Consider the following 16,599-nt stretch of genomic DNA (forward strand, 5'->3'; position numbering starts at 1 on the left):
TAGAATAGTTTTAGATTTACGGAAAGAGTTTTCGTGCACCCATCACCCAATTTCCCCTATTTTTAACATCCTGTATTACCATAGTATATTTGTAACAGCAAAGATATGAACTGAAACTATTAATTCACACTTAGTTCAGATTTCACTTTATTTTTCCTGGTACTCTTTCTGCTCTTGAATCCTTTCCAAGACACCATATTGCCTTTAGGCATCTTGTCTCCTTAGTCTTCTCTGGTCTGTAACAGTTTCTCAGTCTTTCCTTGTTTTTTTGGGGGGGAGGTTTTTTTTGTGTGTGTGGATTTTTTTTTTAGTGGGGGGGTGGGTGGTGGTGGTGGAGTACAATTTACTTAATAAGGGTCTTTGTAAGAAGTTCAGAACACTACTTGGTGAGGATAAATTCCATTTGTGAGAGCAAACACAGAGTCAGGGTAGCCCTGGAGCTGAGGAACAGCTTTGATTCTTTGCAGAATTTGTGAGTCCACACCCTTTCTGATCAGCCTTGTGCTGCTCTGTAGTCTTATTTTTCTCTCTCTGTGGGTCAGAGATCTCACCTTCCTGTTGCCTAGGCTTACACAGCTTCTTCTTGAAGTAAGCATCAGTGAGATGTTCTGGGATTTTTCACTCCACTGATACCAATATTAGAGGAGGTGGTAATGACAAATTTCTGGTGTGTTCTATGCAGAGGAACTTGATTGAGGGACAGAGGCCCAGTCACAAGTAACAAGCTACTTACTGCTCGGCCTGCTTCAGGAAAGTGACCCGCTCGCCTCCGGCGCCCCATGAGGATGGTCTTATGGCCCCTGGAGGGATGCTAGTGTCCTGCTCTCTCACAGGTTTACTGAAGGGTTTGCTGCCGTGACTCAGCAGCTTTCCAGGCACCTCTTCAGTACGATAATAGCTAAGCATTTGTGCAGTTTGACCACTCAGGTACCATCATTTTTGTCACCACCAGCTGGTTTTGTGACAGTAGCAAGAACCTGCATCTTCTTTTTCTTTTCAACCTTGGATTTAGCCACTGAGTACTTCCTCTTGTACAAGGCCTTTCTGTAACACGTAGCCGATTGGGAATATCTACCAATTCCTCTGATCTGGACAGGGTTTCAGCTGCAGTGGGGTTTCCCCCTTCTTAACCTTCTTCACTTTTTAAATTTTCTCACCAGCATCAGCCTTCTTGGCTTTAGGTTTTTTACCCTTAATATCTGGCTTCTCAGCCTTTTCACTCACCATCTTGCGAGATATTTTTGATCTCGATAGTTTTGAGAAGTACTGGCCAGGTATTATGTAGCATTTCCTTTAAATTTGTCTAATGTTTTCCTCATGGTTAGACTGGGATTACGGATTTAGGAGAAGCAGATCACAGTGGTTCTAAGCCTTTCTCATCAATCACATCAGTAGTACATACTGTCAGTGATGACTTATGGTTGATGATATTAACCTTAAATACCAGTGTTTTTCAGGTTTCTTCACTGTTCACACTCCTAGGTGGTAGTGGGCTGGGGGTGAGATCTACCTCCTGGAGGAGGAAACTGCTACATAAAGTATTTGGAATTCTTCTGTAAGAGTTGTCTCTCCCCACCCCACCCCCTTTAATTTATTTGGACTTATAGACATTTGTTTTATCCTTTAGGTTATAATCCAATACAATGTTATTTACTTTTTGCCACTGGGAGCTCTTTTAGGTTGGTTCTTGTGTATTTCTGGTGTACCTAATCCTTTTCCTTTCCTTACTTTTTGACATAACAAGAAGCTCTAGACTCAGCTCATATACTCCCAGCCCCAGCTCTAGAATCAGCAGTTTCTCTAAGGAGCCCTCATTAGTAGTTAATGCCAACAGTTCTAAAGTGGTTTTACTAATTTAAACTTCAGCCCTTTATTTGTCAAATTTCCTATAAACATTAGCTGTTTTCAGTTTACTTTTTGCATTTGAATTCTTATGGACAAGAAGTTTTATTTTCAACATATTTGACAGTATATCTCCTGATGGTTATCCTGATTCTTGATCATTTCCCTTAAGTTGCCCAAGCTGGGAAGTTCCTGCTCTCCTGAGGTATAATGAACATGCTCTGCTTTATCCCAGTCTGCTTTGAAGTGTTAACAATGTACTGATTTATGTACCTGAGATTTATTATGTGAGGATAATAATTTTTGTCTGAAGGATTTACAAGCTGTCCTAATAATCTTCACTGAATGAATGTTTCCCTTGCCAGTTATATTTCTTGTCTTATATGCTGCCTTTTCCTGAGCTGTCTAGTCTGTTTCTTTGATTTATTATGATAATGACATGGAGAAGGGCTGATGAGTTGTATATAAAGCAGTAGAGGTTAAGGCTTTGAAATTGGTTTCAAGTGGGGAAATATGCTCCCCTGGGGACATCTGGCAATGTCCGAAGACATATTGTCACAGCTGTGGGAGATTGAGGTTGTAATGGCATGTGGTGGGCAGAGTCCAGGAAGGCCACTGAACATCATACAGTGCACTTACAGTGTCCCCCAAATAAAACTCATCTGGCAAAAGATGTTAATGGTGGTGAGGTTGAGAAACCGTCATAGGAGATTCCAGTGGCCCTATATAGGAAGTCAGGCAGAAACACATGAAGAGGGTAGGAATATCCTGTTTCTTAGATAGAATGCAACTTTTCCAAGACCTTGTCATCTCTACCCTCTTTGGAAAAGAATCCCTCCTTCCTTATGTTCTGCCATTATATATTTAGAGGTCTTACCTTTCCCCTAGCCCAGTGTTGAGCAAAAGTCAGGTAGCAGAGCATAGTCACGCAGATTTCATTAAACCAGAATTCTCAGTGCCTGAAAAATAAAGTAAAATTAAAGGCAAGTGGTTCATAGTAGAAAGAAAATGAGCTTTGTAGCCTGATAAGTTCCTTGTCAACTCTGTAACCTGGGTAAACTTATTAAGTTCTGAGTCCATGTATCTGTAAAATGTAGATAAAACCAAGCTTTGGGGACTAGAGAATATTTTCATAAACTATCTCAGTAGGTTCTCAAGAAATATGATAATTATTAATACATGCTGAGAGAATAACTTATTTTGAGCAAATATTCTTTAATTATCATAGGTGGTAAAAATTTCCATCAATAAATTTGCAAATTGAAATAGATGCTCTTAGACCATGGGTTCCCGTTTTAGTTCAGAACATTTTGGAATTTATGAATGCCTTCCCAGAAAAGGAGTCACACCAGATAACATCTGCTTTCCTCTTCCCAAAAATATAAGCAAAGGAATATCACAAAACAAAACAAGGGAAAAAAGCCCTTAAAGAACAACATAAAATCTTTGGAAAGGAGGCCAAGGCATATTGTACTCGATCAGAGTTGTAGATATCATTTTGTAGAAACCCAAGGGATTCAGAAGTTAACAAATCTTGGCTCAAAGGAACACCTAGAAAAACAGGAGGAAGGTGAAGGAAGTATAAGGTATTATAAGAGCCAAAGAGAAAGAACATCAAGAATTAAGACACTGTTAAAATTGTAATATTATATATATGGGGCCCTATAAATTAGGGGCATGCATTATCTTCTAATCCTTCCAGAGGTAGGTACTGTTATTTTTCCTACTTAAAAATATAAAAATTGAATCCCCCAAATGCTTACCTATTGGGTTTTACAACAGTGGTCATTGGTATGAGTTTTCCCAGTGAAACTGGGGTAGCAAAAGTTAGATTGCAAGGAGGTATAATAGGTAAAGTATAGAAGACTGAGGATGTTTGAAGATGAAGGAGACGTGGAGTAAAGGAAATATTTGTAAAAGACTAAGGTGAACTTGGGCATGTTTAAATGCTGGTGAGAAGGACCTAGAGGACAGGGAGAAGTTGAGGCTTGAGAAGGAAAGAGAGATTTTTGATGGACTAAGTCCCTTAATTCCTGATGCTGATGAGATTCAGATCACAGGTGAAGGAATGAGCTATGGAAAAGGAGCTAGCACTCACATCTTTTGTTACAGGAAAAGAAGGAACAGATAAGCCCCCCTGCAGTGATAACTGTACATTTCTGGGCAGGAAGTTGAGGGTGTGGTATTCTATATCACATTTTCTCTAACCTACCATATTTTGTATGTTCTGGAGAAATTTTAATGTTCCTTTGAAGTTTCCTCAAATTGACTCCTTTTTGCTTCTTTTAAAAAATCATTGAACCTGTTTTGGTTGGATTCTATCTATAATGTAGAGTATTTCTGCAATACCATTAAAGCAAACAAAAACAATCCTGAAACAGCTGATAACTCACCAATTACTATATGAGAAAGTCCTAATTTACCTTGTAATTTTGAGATAATTCACCTTCTGTTTAGGAAGTGAAATTTCCCTCTGTACATTTATTTCTTCCCCCATTCATCTTTTCCAATCTCATTGGCAAGAGTAGCAGGTGGCATATGAAAGCTTGGAAAGGAGAGGAGGGCTTGAAGAAAGATCTAAGGTGAGTTCTAGGTGTATCACTTACTAGCTCTGTCTCTTTAGGCAAATCACTGAAGAGGTGATGGGGAACTTGAAGATAAAGTTCCTGTGCTAAATAAGAAATTGAATAAGGCTCTTAAGATGGCTAATAAATAAGGAAAACATAGGGCTGAAAAGACTAAGATTTAATAGCATTTGAAGAACTATCATGGGAGTGAGTGGATGAAACTGTTCAGTTAACTAGAAAGTATTAGTTTAAGAGTTGAAAAGATTCTACAGAGTTTGAGTAGTTGTTGATGATAAAGTCTGAGTGAGAACATTGGAGTGAAGTGCTGGAGTGGAATGAAGTCATGAGAGTCGAGGTCAGGGATGGCCGAGAATGCTCTTTTGGAAGGGCTTTGCCTTTGAGCTCATCTATAATAATTTTGGCATTGAATAGATGTGAAAGGCACTTGTGAGCTAGGGAACACAGATCATCAGGAACTGGTAGGGATTTGTGACTAGAGTTGACATGACCAGACTAGGAAAAAGGTGACATATGCCAATTGCATGCTGTGCTTTACGAGTAATGGTGGAGGTACAATAATAACATTTTATAGTTTGAGATGTATGTTGGGTGTTGGTAGGGGAGAGAGTGAATGAAGAAATTTGCCAGTACTTAGTAGGAGCCTGTTCTGAGCCAGGTGATACATGAACTCTACCTCATTTAATCCAGACCGTAGTCCTCTGAGATTGGTTTTGATGTCCTCGCTTTGCAGAAGAGTAATGAGAGATGGATTGCCTTCCTTGATTTCTTACAGCTCATTAACATGGGGCTGGGAGCAACTCTGGGGAAGGTGGAAGAAACATAATTAGAGAAATGCTTTTATGATAGAAAATATATTATAGTGGACAGGAGGTTAATACTGAGCCTGAAACAGTGGGCTTCGATAAGTTTGTTGAATTAGTCTGTGTTTTTAGAGGTATTGCATTCTCTAATCTTACTTTTCCACAGGTCCCAGTTATCCCATGTTCTTTGGATTATCTTTCCCCACTGAAGCTTGAATATTAATCCATAGACAAGATGACGCATTTGTCGTCTTCCTCCTTCTTTTCTGATTTTGGGCTGCTATTGTATTTAGAGGAGCTAAACAGAGAGGAATTAATTAGATTCAAGTCACTTCTAAAGAATGAGACCCTGCAACCCCGGTCCGGCAGGATACCCTGGTCTGAAGTGAAGAAGGCCAAGCGGAAGGATTTGGCTGACTTGATGAGCAAGTATTATCCAGGAGAGCAAGCCTGGGAGGTGGCTCTTAGAATCTTTGGCAAGATGAACCTGAAGGATCTGTGTGAGAGAGCAAAAGCAGAGATCAACTGTGAGTGATACCGGAGACATACCTGGGGGTGGGGAGAAGGTGGTGCTTCCTGAAGCCCACTGATTCTGTGAAAGAGACTTGGGAATGAAGTCCAGGCCATTCTCTGGTACACAAGTTCCATGATGCTCAGGTATATATGGGAGTTTGTTGGATCATTTGAGGAGCACTAAAAGGCTAAAGAGTTTTGAGAACTGTTGTTCAGTATGACTCCTTAGGATATTCTAATGCTAAGTCGCTTTAGTCGTGTCCAACTCTGTCGATCCCATGGACTGTAGCCTGCCAGGCTCCTCTGTCCATGGGGTTCTCCAGGCAAGAATTCTGGAGTGGGTTGCCATGCCCTTCTCCAGAGTATGGCTCCTTAATTGGCAGTAATTCGTCCATCTGGTACCGATTAGAATGATTAAAAGAACAGAGTGATTAGAAAGAATTGCCCCATCTAGTGTTCCTTTGCCTAAACTACAAATAAAGTAATTCAGTTCAGTTCATTTCAGTCGCTCAGTCATGTCTAACTCTTTGCAACCCCAGGAATCGCAGCACGCCAGGCCTCCTCCATCACCAACTCCCGGAGTTTACTCAAACTCATGTCCATCGAGTCGGTGATGCCATGCAGCCATCTCATCCTCTGTCGTCCCCTTCTCCTCCTGCCCCCAACCCCTCCCAGCATCAGGGTCTTTTCCAATGAGTCAACTCTTCTCATGAGGTGGCCAAAGTATTGGAGTTTCAGCTTCAGCGTCAGTCCTTCCAATGAACACCCCGGACTGATCTCCTTTAGGATGAACTGGTTGGATCTCCTTGCAGTCCAAGGGACTCTCAAGAGTCTTCTCCAACACCACAGTTCAAAAGCATCAATTCTTTGGTGCTCAGCTTTCTTTATAGTCCAACTCTCACATCCATACATGACCACTAGGTTAGTCTAAATTTTAAGATGGAGAAGGCAATGGCACCCCACTCCAGTACTCTTGCCTGGAAAATCCCATGGACGGAGGAACCTGGTAGGCTGCAGTCCATTGGGGTCGCTAAGAGTCAGACACGACTGAGCGACTTCACTTTCACTTTTCACTTTCAAGCACTGGAGAAGGAAATGGCAACCCACTCCAGTGTTCTTGCCTGGAGAATCCCAGGAACGGGGAAGCCTGGTGGGCTGCCGTCTATGGTCGCACAGAGTCGGATACGACTGAAGCGAATACTCAAATATGACCTTAAATCTTTGCTGAAATATGAGGAATGGGCAAAAAAAAAATATTAAGGGACATAAAAACTATTTTTTGTCATTCCCAGGTGTGAAATACTGTAGACATCTAAAATTCCTTGCTCACATTAAGGCTTTACAGCTCCAAAATGTATGTCCATTATTTCTTTTGAGCTCACCACATCCCTATGAGGTCAGTACAGACAAGGAAACAGGCTTAGACTAGACCACTTGCCTCAGAGTGACAGGGTGGGAGGCATGGCAAGAAGTGTCCTGCTTCTGTGTTCACAGCGCATCACTTTTCCGTCAGCTAAGCTGGTGGAGTCGGGCTCTGTTGGCTCTAGTTTCTTAAATCCAGATGATCACAGAATTGGACCACTGAGGAAAATTCTGGCCCCTGTGTGGCCATTAGCAAATCCTTTTTTTGGTAAATCTCATGTTCCTTTTGGAACCTGTTGCAGGGACAGCCCAGACTGTGAGACCAGAGGACACCACGGCCAGCGAGGTACAGGGTGATCAGGAAGCAGTGCTGGGTAAGTAGGTGAACTCTTTGTCAGATTTGGGAGGTTTGAGCTTTTGAAGCATAATGGGGGAAGATTATCTCTCAGGGGACTTTCGTTCAACTCTTGCTAACTTCTTACGATATACTACCTGCTCAGTGATTATCATTCAGAAAGAATTGACAAAACTAGCTCTCTGGACAAAATCAGACACAGGACCATGTTAATTCAGAGTCTTTAGAAATGACCTTGTCACAATTGATAGTCTGATGAACAAAGGTATCTTGATATCTTGTTTTAAGCACAGAACAGTTCATAAGAGTTGGCAGGGACAATTTGGCTTGTTGCATCTCTTCTCTTCTGTTCAAAATGATTCTGTAATTGAGTTCCAGGATGGTGACCAACTAATCTACATAAAATATAATTTCAAGGACCAGGTTTTCTTAGTCCGAATTCAATACCATTTCCAGCCTCCCTGCTTAGTTTTGAATTCTATATAAGCTGAATCCCAGTTTCTATAAATTGAAGTATAATACAGAGAAAATGGGACCATGTGAGAAGCCTTTGTTCTTAACTCAGCTATGCTGCTTTTTAATGGGCTACATTATTTCATTCAAAAATAATTGAGAGCCTACTTTGTTCCAAGAACTAATAAATAAAAATTTCCTATTGTATTAAATGATTCTGAAGATAAGTTCCTGCTTGGGTTGTTATTTCTTATACAATATAAAGAAGTTTATTTTTGTGGTATAACGAGCTGTAAATTTAGGAAACCAAGATTCTACCTCCATAGAAATTTGCTTTTTAAAATTTGGAAGATAGATAAAGTATTACAAAGAAAGTAGATTATCCTTGTAACCCTGATTTTTAAAAAGTGTAGCAGTGTCTGAGTGGTTATACCATAAAAAGTATCTGACTTCTAATACTGTACCTTCCCTTGAGGGAGAAATAAGGATAATTTAGTGGGATCTGAACTTTGTTAGATGTTTGTAGTGAAGGCCTTAGTAGAACAAAGAAAAGAATGATATACTTTAAAAAATTAAAGTAATTCCAGCTTGAGATATGTGTTGTGAATGAGAAATATACTATGTTCTGAGAGAATGTATGGAGGAAGAAATTCCATTAGTATTCAGATTGAGATTGCATTGAATCTGTAGGTTGCCTTGGGTGATATGGTCATCTTCACTTTCTGGAGAGTTTTTATCCTAAATGGATATGAATTTTGTCAGAAGCTTTTTCGGCATCTATTTAAATGATTGTATGATTTTTATTATTTGTTAATGCAGTGTCTCACACTTATTGATTTGCAGATACTGATCTCTCCTTGGGGATAAATCCCACTTGATCTTGGTGTATGATCCTTTTAATGTGTTGTTGAATTTGAATTGCTAGTGTTTTATTGAGGGTTTTTACATCTATGCTCAATGGTGATATTGGCCTGTAATTTTCTGTGGGATCTTTGTCTGATTTTGGTATCAAGGTAATGGTGGCCTCATAGAATGAGTTTGGAAGTATTACTTCCTCTGAAATTTTTTGGAATTGTTTCAGAAGGGTGGGTGTTAAGTCTTCTCTAAATGTTTGATGGAATTCACCTGTGAAGCTACGGTCCTGGACTTTTGTTATGATCCACAGTTTCAATTTCAGTACTTGTGATTGGTCTGTTCATGTTTTTTATTTATTCCTGGTTCAATCTTGGGAGATTGTTTCTTTCTAAGAATTTGTTCATTTCTTCCAGGTTGTCCATTTTATTGCTATGTAGTTTCTTGTGGTAGTCTCTTATTACCCTTTCTATTTCTGTGGTGTCCCTTGTAACTTCTTCTTTTTCATTTCTAATTTGATTGATTTGAGCCCGCTCCCTTTTTTTCTTGGCGAGTCTGTCTAAATGTTTATCAATTTTGTGTAATCTTTTCAAAGAGCCAGCTTTTAGTTTCACTGATCTTTGCTATAGTTTTCTTTATCTCTGTTTCATTTATTTCTGCTCTAATCTTTATGATTTATTTCCTTCTTCTTTAGACTTGTTTGTTTTTCTTTCTGTAGCTTTAGGTGTAAGGTTAGGTTGTTTATTTGTGATTTTTCTTGTTTCCTAAGGTAAGATTTTATTGCTATCAACTTCCCTCTTAGAACTGCTTTTGCTGTAGCCTGTAGGATTTGGATCATTGTGGTTTCATTTTCATTTATTTCTAGGTATTTTTCCATTTCCTCTTTGATTTCTTCAGTGATACATTGGTTGTTTATAGCACATTGTCTAGCCCCCTGTGTTTGTATCTGTTTCTATGTATTAGGTAGGTCTGTCCTACGAGGCCCAGCAGCACACTTCCCCCGGGTCGGCAGAGCCATATGCTCTAGGGGTGGCCCCTGTGTGGGTCCCACGGGCCCTTCTGTTGTGGCAGGGCTGGCTACTGTGGACACACTGGTAGGCATGGCTGGTCCCTGGTCCAGTTGGTTGCTAGGCCCTGCCTAGTGCAGAGGCTACTAGCTGCTGGTGGAACTGACCTCAGAGGAGCTGGCTGCATGGCCTGGGGAATCCCTGTCTGGGTGCTGTCCCACTGGTGAGTGGGGCTGGGTTCAGGCCCAGGTTTGCCAGAGCTGATGTTGACCTGCCATTGGGTGGAGTTGGGGCATGTTGTGACTGATTGCAGTCTGGGATGACCTGGTGGTGGGTAGGGCCAGATCACCAGTGCCTGGCTTTGGGAGTACAGGGGTGCCAGGACTGCTGGTCTGTTGTTGGGTGGAGCCAGATCCAGAGGTGACCAGCTGTGGAGCTCTGGGGGGTTCCAAGGCTAGTGCTGACCCACTGATGGGTGGATCCAGGTTTGGCTCTGGCCTGGGGGTCCTACAGCTGGTAGATGAGGCCAGATTCCAGGGCCACTGCTGGCCCACTGGTGGTTGGGCTGGATTTCGGGGAAGCTGACTGAGGAGCCTAAGATATCTTGGAGCTGGTGTCTCCCTGCTGGTAGGTAGGGCCCCAGGGACTAGTGCTGACCAGCTGGTGAACATGGCTGGGTCCTGGTGCTAATGAACTAGGGGAAGGATTCCAAAATGGCTCTTGACAGCACCTGCGTTTTCCTGGTAGAATCAACTCCCAAAGTGGCTGCTGTCAGTGTTGTGAGGATAAGTCCCAGGTGCCTTCTGCCTCTCTCGGAGGCTCTCCAAGATCAGCTACTTACTCGAGTTCCTTTCATATTACTGCTTCTACTCTGGGTCTCAACATGTGACATTTTGTGTGTGCCCTTTAAGAGCAGAGTCTGTGTTTCTCACCGCCTTCCTGGCTCTCCTGAAAGTAAACCCTGCTGTCTTCAAAGCCAAATGTTCCATGGGCTCATCTTCCTAGGGCAGGACCCCAGGGCTGAGAAGCTCAGTGTGGGCCTCAACCCTCTTGCTCCTTGAGAAACATGTTTGCAACTGTTCATGCCCATTAATGTTTTATCTGTATAAAGCAGATCACTTTGATCTATAGATTCAGGTCTGGCTTCAGATCCTCTCTGGCTGTTATTGTTAATTGTTGCCTATGTTCTCTCTTTATGTGGAGAATGGCTCTGTTCTCCATACATACCATTTTTTTTTTTCCTCTATAGAAGTACAAAGAAGAAAAAATGCTTCTGGAATGAATCTAATTTTTATTTTCCATCATAAATTTCTGCATTGTCAATTCTTTTTTTTTCACAATTTATAATGTGAGTTTTAAACCCACAGGAATATTTTTGTTTTATGTACATTCTTTTCTCATGTAAACCAGCTGTGCTTTGATTTCAGCCTATATCACTCCTACTCTATGTCCCATATTCTTAACATTGCAAATCATAGAATTAATTTTGATCATGTGTATCTTTTTTTTTTTTCCAATCTCCCTTCTAACTGACTTAGGTGATGGAGCAGAATACAGAACTCAAATAAGGGAAAAATTTCGCATCATGTTAGATAAGAACCATTTGCTTGGGAAATCTGAAAATTTCTGTCATGAAATTGCTCAGGAAGGCCGAGAATTGTTGGAACGTTTGTTTGATGAAGATGTTGGAACCGAAGAGCAGCCACAGACGGTGGTCCTTCAAGGGGCTGCTGGAATAGGCAAAACAACTTTGGTGAGAATGATGATGTTAGATTGGGCACAGGGCAACCTCTACCAGCAGAAATTTACCTATGTTTTTTATCTCAATGCGAGAGAAATTAACCAGTTGAGAGAGAGAAGCTTTGTTCAGTTGCTGTCAAAGGACTGGCCCAGCACAGAAGGTCCCATTGAAAGGATTATGTCCCAGCCAAGTAGTCTTCTTTTTATTATTGATAGTTTTGATGAACTGAACTTTGCCTTTGAGGAACCTGAGTTTGTGCTGTGTGCAGACTGGACCCAAGTGCACCCTGTGTCCTTCCTCATGAGTAGTTTGCTGAGAAAAGTGATGCTCCCTGAGTCGTCCTTGTTGGTGACGACAAAACTCACAGCTTGGAAGAAACTAAAGCCTTTGTTGAAGAATCAGCATTCTATACAGTTACTAGGTATGTCTGAGGATGCAAGACAGGAATATATTTACCAGTTTTTTGAAGACCAGAGTTGGGCCTTGCAAGTATTCAGTTCCCTAAGGAACAATGTGATGCTTTTTAACATGTGCAAAGTCCCCGCAGTGTGCTGGATCGTTTGTAATTGTCTGGAGCAGCAAATGGAAAAGGGTGGTAATATCACGCTGACTTGCAAGACAACCACTTCTCTGTTTGCCTGCTATATCTCTAACTTGTTGACACAAGTAGATAGAAGCTTTCCTGGTTTACCCAGCCAAACCCAACTGAGGAGCCTGTGCCACTTGGCTGCCAAAGGAGTATGGACTATGACATATGTATTTTACAAGGAAAATCTCAGAAGACATGGGCTAGTGAAATCTGATGTTTCAATTTTCCTAGACACAAATATTCTTCAAAAGGACACAGAGTATGAAAACTGCTATGTGTTCACCCACCTACACATTCAGGAGTTTTTTGCAGCAATGTTCTATGTGTTACCAGGCAGTTGGAACACCAGGGACGATTCCCTTCAGTCTTTTGACAATTTGGAGCTGGTGCTTGAAAGCAGCAGTTATAAAGATCCCCATTTGCTACAGATGAAATGCTTTTTGTTTGGCCTTTTGAATGAAGATCGAATGAAACAACTGGAGGAAACTTTTAACTGTACAATGTCACTGGAGGTGAAATGGACAATACTTCAGTGGATGGAAACACTGGGAAACAGTGAACAGCTTCCATCACACCTGATTTTTCTGGAGTTGTTTTTCCACTTGTATGAGACTCAAGATGATGTATTTGTAAGCCAGGCAATGAAATATTTCCAAAAGGTTGTCATTAGTATTTATGAGGAAATCCATTTGCCTTTATCTTCATTCTGCCTGAAGCACTGCCAGTGTTTACGGACCATGAAGCTGATGGTAACTGAGGTATTTGAGAAGAAGTTAAACTCAAGCTTCCCACCTGAAACTTGGTAAGTGGGTTAGGTCAGTTCCCTGGAAGTGCTCTGCAAGGGAGTGAATGACGTAGATTTTGTCAGAGGGAGGGGAGGAGTTGTTTAACTGAGGTCCCAGAGCCAGGATAACCTTTCAGCATTGTCCCACCTTGAGACAAGGAGGCCAGGCACTGAAACCCCCTGTTGACCAGTCACAGCTACTGCTGAGGAATGGGCAAAAATGCGCCTGCAGTTGCTATCTTGGCCTGAGGGCGATCCCCAGGGAAGCACTCGGCTGAGAGCTCCCAGCAACTAGGGAATGAGTGTTTCAGTTCTCAAGGAGGCAGCACAGTGCTAACGTCCATCCACTGTAATATATTCTTTTTAAAAAAGTAGGGACCAGGAATTTCTTGCTGAACCCACAGGACATAGGTCATTTGTCTGGACTGTTTCACTTTACTGACCTCATTCGCCTTCCCTATTACCTTGATATAGTTTGGCCTTTGCATGAAAGATTTAGCCCTTTAACACCCTTAACACTATAAGAAATAGTAGGTGCTGAAGGAATGTTTTGAAAGACTAAATGCACCTTCAGCATTTTATGCATATTATTTTACCCTCTCTCCTTTCTCAAGTTATTTTTTCTAACTCTCTTCAACTATGGTTGCAGTTCTAGATATAATTGATTGAGGACTTACTATGTGATACACAGCTATATAATCACAGAATATTTAACATGTTGTCCAGGTTAATGCTGGTCAAAACCATATCTCAAATTATTTTTAAGATTATAAAACTGAGATTCAGAGAAGTTCACCCAGAAAGTTAGAGTACAGTTATCAGTTATTCAAGCACAGATCAAATAATAGCTAACATTTGCTTAACACATACCCAATATGCCTCTAAGTCCTGGTCATTTAGTTTCCAACAATCCTACATAGATGCTATTATTTCTAAGGTACCAAGAAGGAACATAACTTGATTGAGGTTACACATCTGATTATAGGTACTTGGTTTTCCAACTTTACCCAAGTTTTCTCGTTGCCATTACATACAAATGTATTCCTCTTATAAGAACATGCTTTTCATTTCTCTTGGAACTGTGGGAGTAGGAATTGTAGGCTGGGATGCTATGGCCTTTCCTGTCCTTAGGGAGTTGTGAGTAATCACCTGCAGTCAGTTTTCTTAATGCTGACTTCATAGTTTTATTTATAGAAGACATGATTGAACCCAGAACATCAGAATGTATTTTATGCCTGATAACAAGTATTAGGAAGGAATTTTAGAAACTGTGTTGCTGGTCTTTGTGCTACTTTCCCCTCATCTATGTTATAGTGTTATCTGATTCTAGAGTTACCATTGCTGTGAAAATAAGAGACGGAGAATCCCGTGTTTTTTTAAGAGATATTACAGGTGACCTCAGCCTATTTTATGACATAACTACATTGTAAACCTCACAAGAGTGGGATCTCTGTTTTGTTCACCATTTTATACATAGTATGCAGTAAGCACTTGAATGTCTGAATGAATGATTTACCACCTCAATCTCAATTTTAAGTTTTCTCAAATATAAGACCCCGAGTGATGTAGAGACCACCCCTCTGTGATGTCATTCATCCCAATTTAAGCAAGGCCTGGGGAAACCAATATTTATTAAGTAGTGAAGCGGATCACTGTATTGCATTTCCAAATATGCAGTTTTTACATAGGAATTATTTTGAATTGAAGGCATTTGAGTTCCCAGAATTCCTTACTTGCTTAAAAGCAGAGCCTTCCAAAAGATCTCAGCTTTTTAAATTAGCTTTTTAAATCCCCTCCCCAGAGTAACTCTAATCTTGTATTTGTGAAAACAGCAGTTGGAACCACACTCAGACATTATTATCACCATCATGTCTTCAGTCTCTCCTCCAAGGGGCCCATTTACCTTACCAAAAAGTCATTTGTTTTCCTATAAGTGCCCTTTCTCCCTCTGCCTTTCCTCTAGTAATTGAGGTATATAGACTCCAAATTCCAACTACTCCTTTGAGTTACTCATAACTGAGTAGCAAAGGATGCTTGCTTTGACTCAGTACCGTCTTCTGAGAGTTGCCTGAGCTGAAACAGATTTGTTGGTCTTTTCTTTTTCTAATCATTTAGGCAAAGGGCTGGCAGTCACGTTTTTCATTGGTGGCAAGACCTCTGTTCTGTGCTTCATACAAAGGAACACTTGAGAGAAGTGATCTTGTGTCACAGCAACCTTGATGAATTAGCAATGAGGATTTTTAATCAAGAACTAAGGCACCCAAACTGTAAACTACAAAAACTACTGTAAGTCTGGTGTGAGAAAATGTAATGGAGTTATTCTACTTTCTTTCTTTATCCCACCTCCCACTCCTACTCATTAGAGGGAACTAGTAGTAAACAGAAATTAAAATTTACTGCATAAAATACTCTAAGAACACCAACTATGGAAACATCTGGAGTTGTGGGAGCATAAGTAACTTTTTCTGGGGAAAACTGCACAGAGCGTAGAAGTGGTTGACCTGGGTTTTTGAGGCTTGATTAGGAATTTTCTAGATAAAGAGGAATATAGAACTAAGGCATTCTAGGCAGGTCAACAAAGCATTTTCAAGGACAAGTTCCAGAACATACCATTTTTTCCCCATTCAGTATAACGGACAGATGTTAAGTGTTCAGTTCTTTAGGTTTTGACAGTTGCATATGCCTTTGTAACAAATACCCAAAACAAGATAGAGTATAATTCCCTTACCTCGTGAAGTTTCCATGTAGTCTTTTCTCTATTTATTTCTCTCACTCTGTTCTGTCCTAAAGGCAACCACTTTCTGACCTCTATGACTGTATATTAGCTTTGTCTGTTCTTGGAACTCATTTTAGATTGATTCATACAGTATGTGTTTCTTATATTCATCTTATTTTGCTCAACAAAATGTTTTTTGAAATTCATGTTATTGCATGTTTCAATCATTCATTTCTTTTAATTACTGATTAGCATTCCCTTGTAATAATATACTACAACTTGCTTACTCATTTTCTTGTTAATGGATCTCTGGATTGTTTCCAGTTTATGGCTGTTATGAATAAGGCTTCTATGAATATTTTGTATCAACCTTTTTTATGACATGTTCTTATCTCTTGGGCTAATACCTAGGGATGGAATTGTTAGCTCATAGATATATATTTAACTTTTTAAAAAATTCCCAGCTAGTTCTTCAGAGTGGTTTTACCATTTTATAATCTTGCCTGCATCGTGTATGCATTCCAGCTGCTCCTCATCCTTGCTAACATTTGCTATTTGCTTTTCAAAATTTTTATATCTTCATTTGATTTTAGATACCTTACCACTTTTTTACATTTGCTTGTTCACATCTCACTCTCTTGTCTGTTGGCTCCACCAGGAGCTGGAACCGATCCTATTTTTTTTCTGTATTCAATGCCCATCAATGTGCCCAAGGCCTGATTGGTGCTCAGTAATATGTAGTGAATGCTGAACAAATAATTGAGACTTGTTGTTTCCATTAGCACTGGAGATAAGTTTTCTTTTTTCAGGAAACAGGCTTCCCTATAAATATTTCCCTTAGAATCTCAAGTAAGTAGATGAAGTCTGGTCTTACATATATTTATAAATGTTGTTGACATTTGCCCATATGTGATGATGAAGTAGTTAAGTCCTTTTCACTCCTGCCTTCATCTCCCCCACAGTGTCCCTTCACTGGATGCCACCAACACAGATCTCA

The 16,599-nt window shown here is 40.4% G+C and overlaps 1 protein-coding gene and 1 pseudogene across 1 annotated transcript in view; one reads left to right on the plus strand and one right to left on the minus strand.

The window, feature by feature from the left end:
• Nucleotides 1-371: 371 nt before the first annotated feature.
• LOC136175200 (large ribosomal subunit protein eL6 pseudogene) lies at nt 372-906 on the minus strand (annotated as a pseudogene).
• Nucleotides 907-5,465: 4,559 nt separating this feature from the next.
• NLRP14 (NLR family pyrin domain containing 14) overlaps nt 5,466-16,599 on the plus strand; it is a 34,958-nt gene continuing 23,824 nt past the window's right edge. The window contains exons 1-4 of the mRNA XM_065943781.1: nt 5,466-5,757; nt 7,408-7,479; nt 11,311-12,904; nt 15,008-15,172. Of these exons, the coding sequence (XP_065799853.1) occupies nt 5,466-5,757; nt 7,408-7,479; nt 11,311-12,904; nt 15,008-15,172 (2,123 nt within the window). The remainder of the gene's footprint in view (nt 5,758-7,407; nt 7,480-11,310; nt 12,905-15,007; nt 15,173-16,599) is intronic.

The sequence above is a fragment of the Muntiacus reevesi genome, chromosome 9, assembly GCF_963930625.1.
Source record: "Muntiacus reevesi chromosome 9, mMunRee1.1, whole genome shotgun sequence".
Taxonomy (NCBI): Eukaryota; Metazoa; Chordata; class Mammalia; order Artiodactyla; family Cervidae; genus Muntiacus; species Muntiacus reevesi.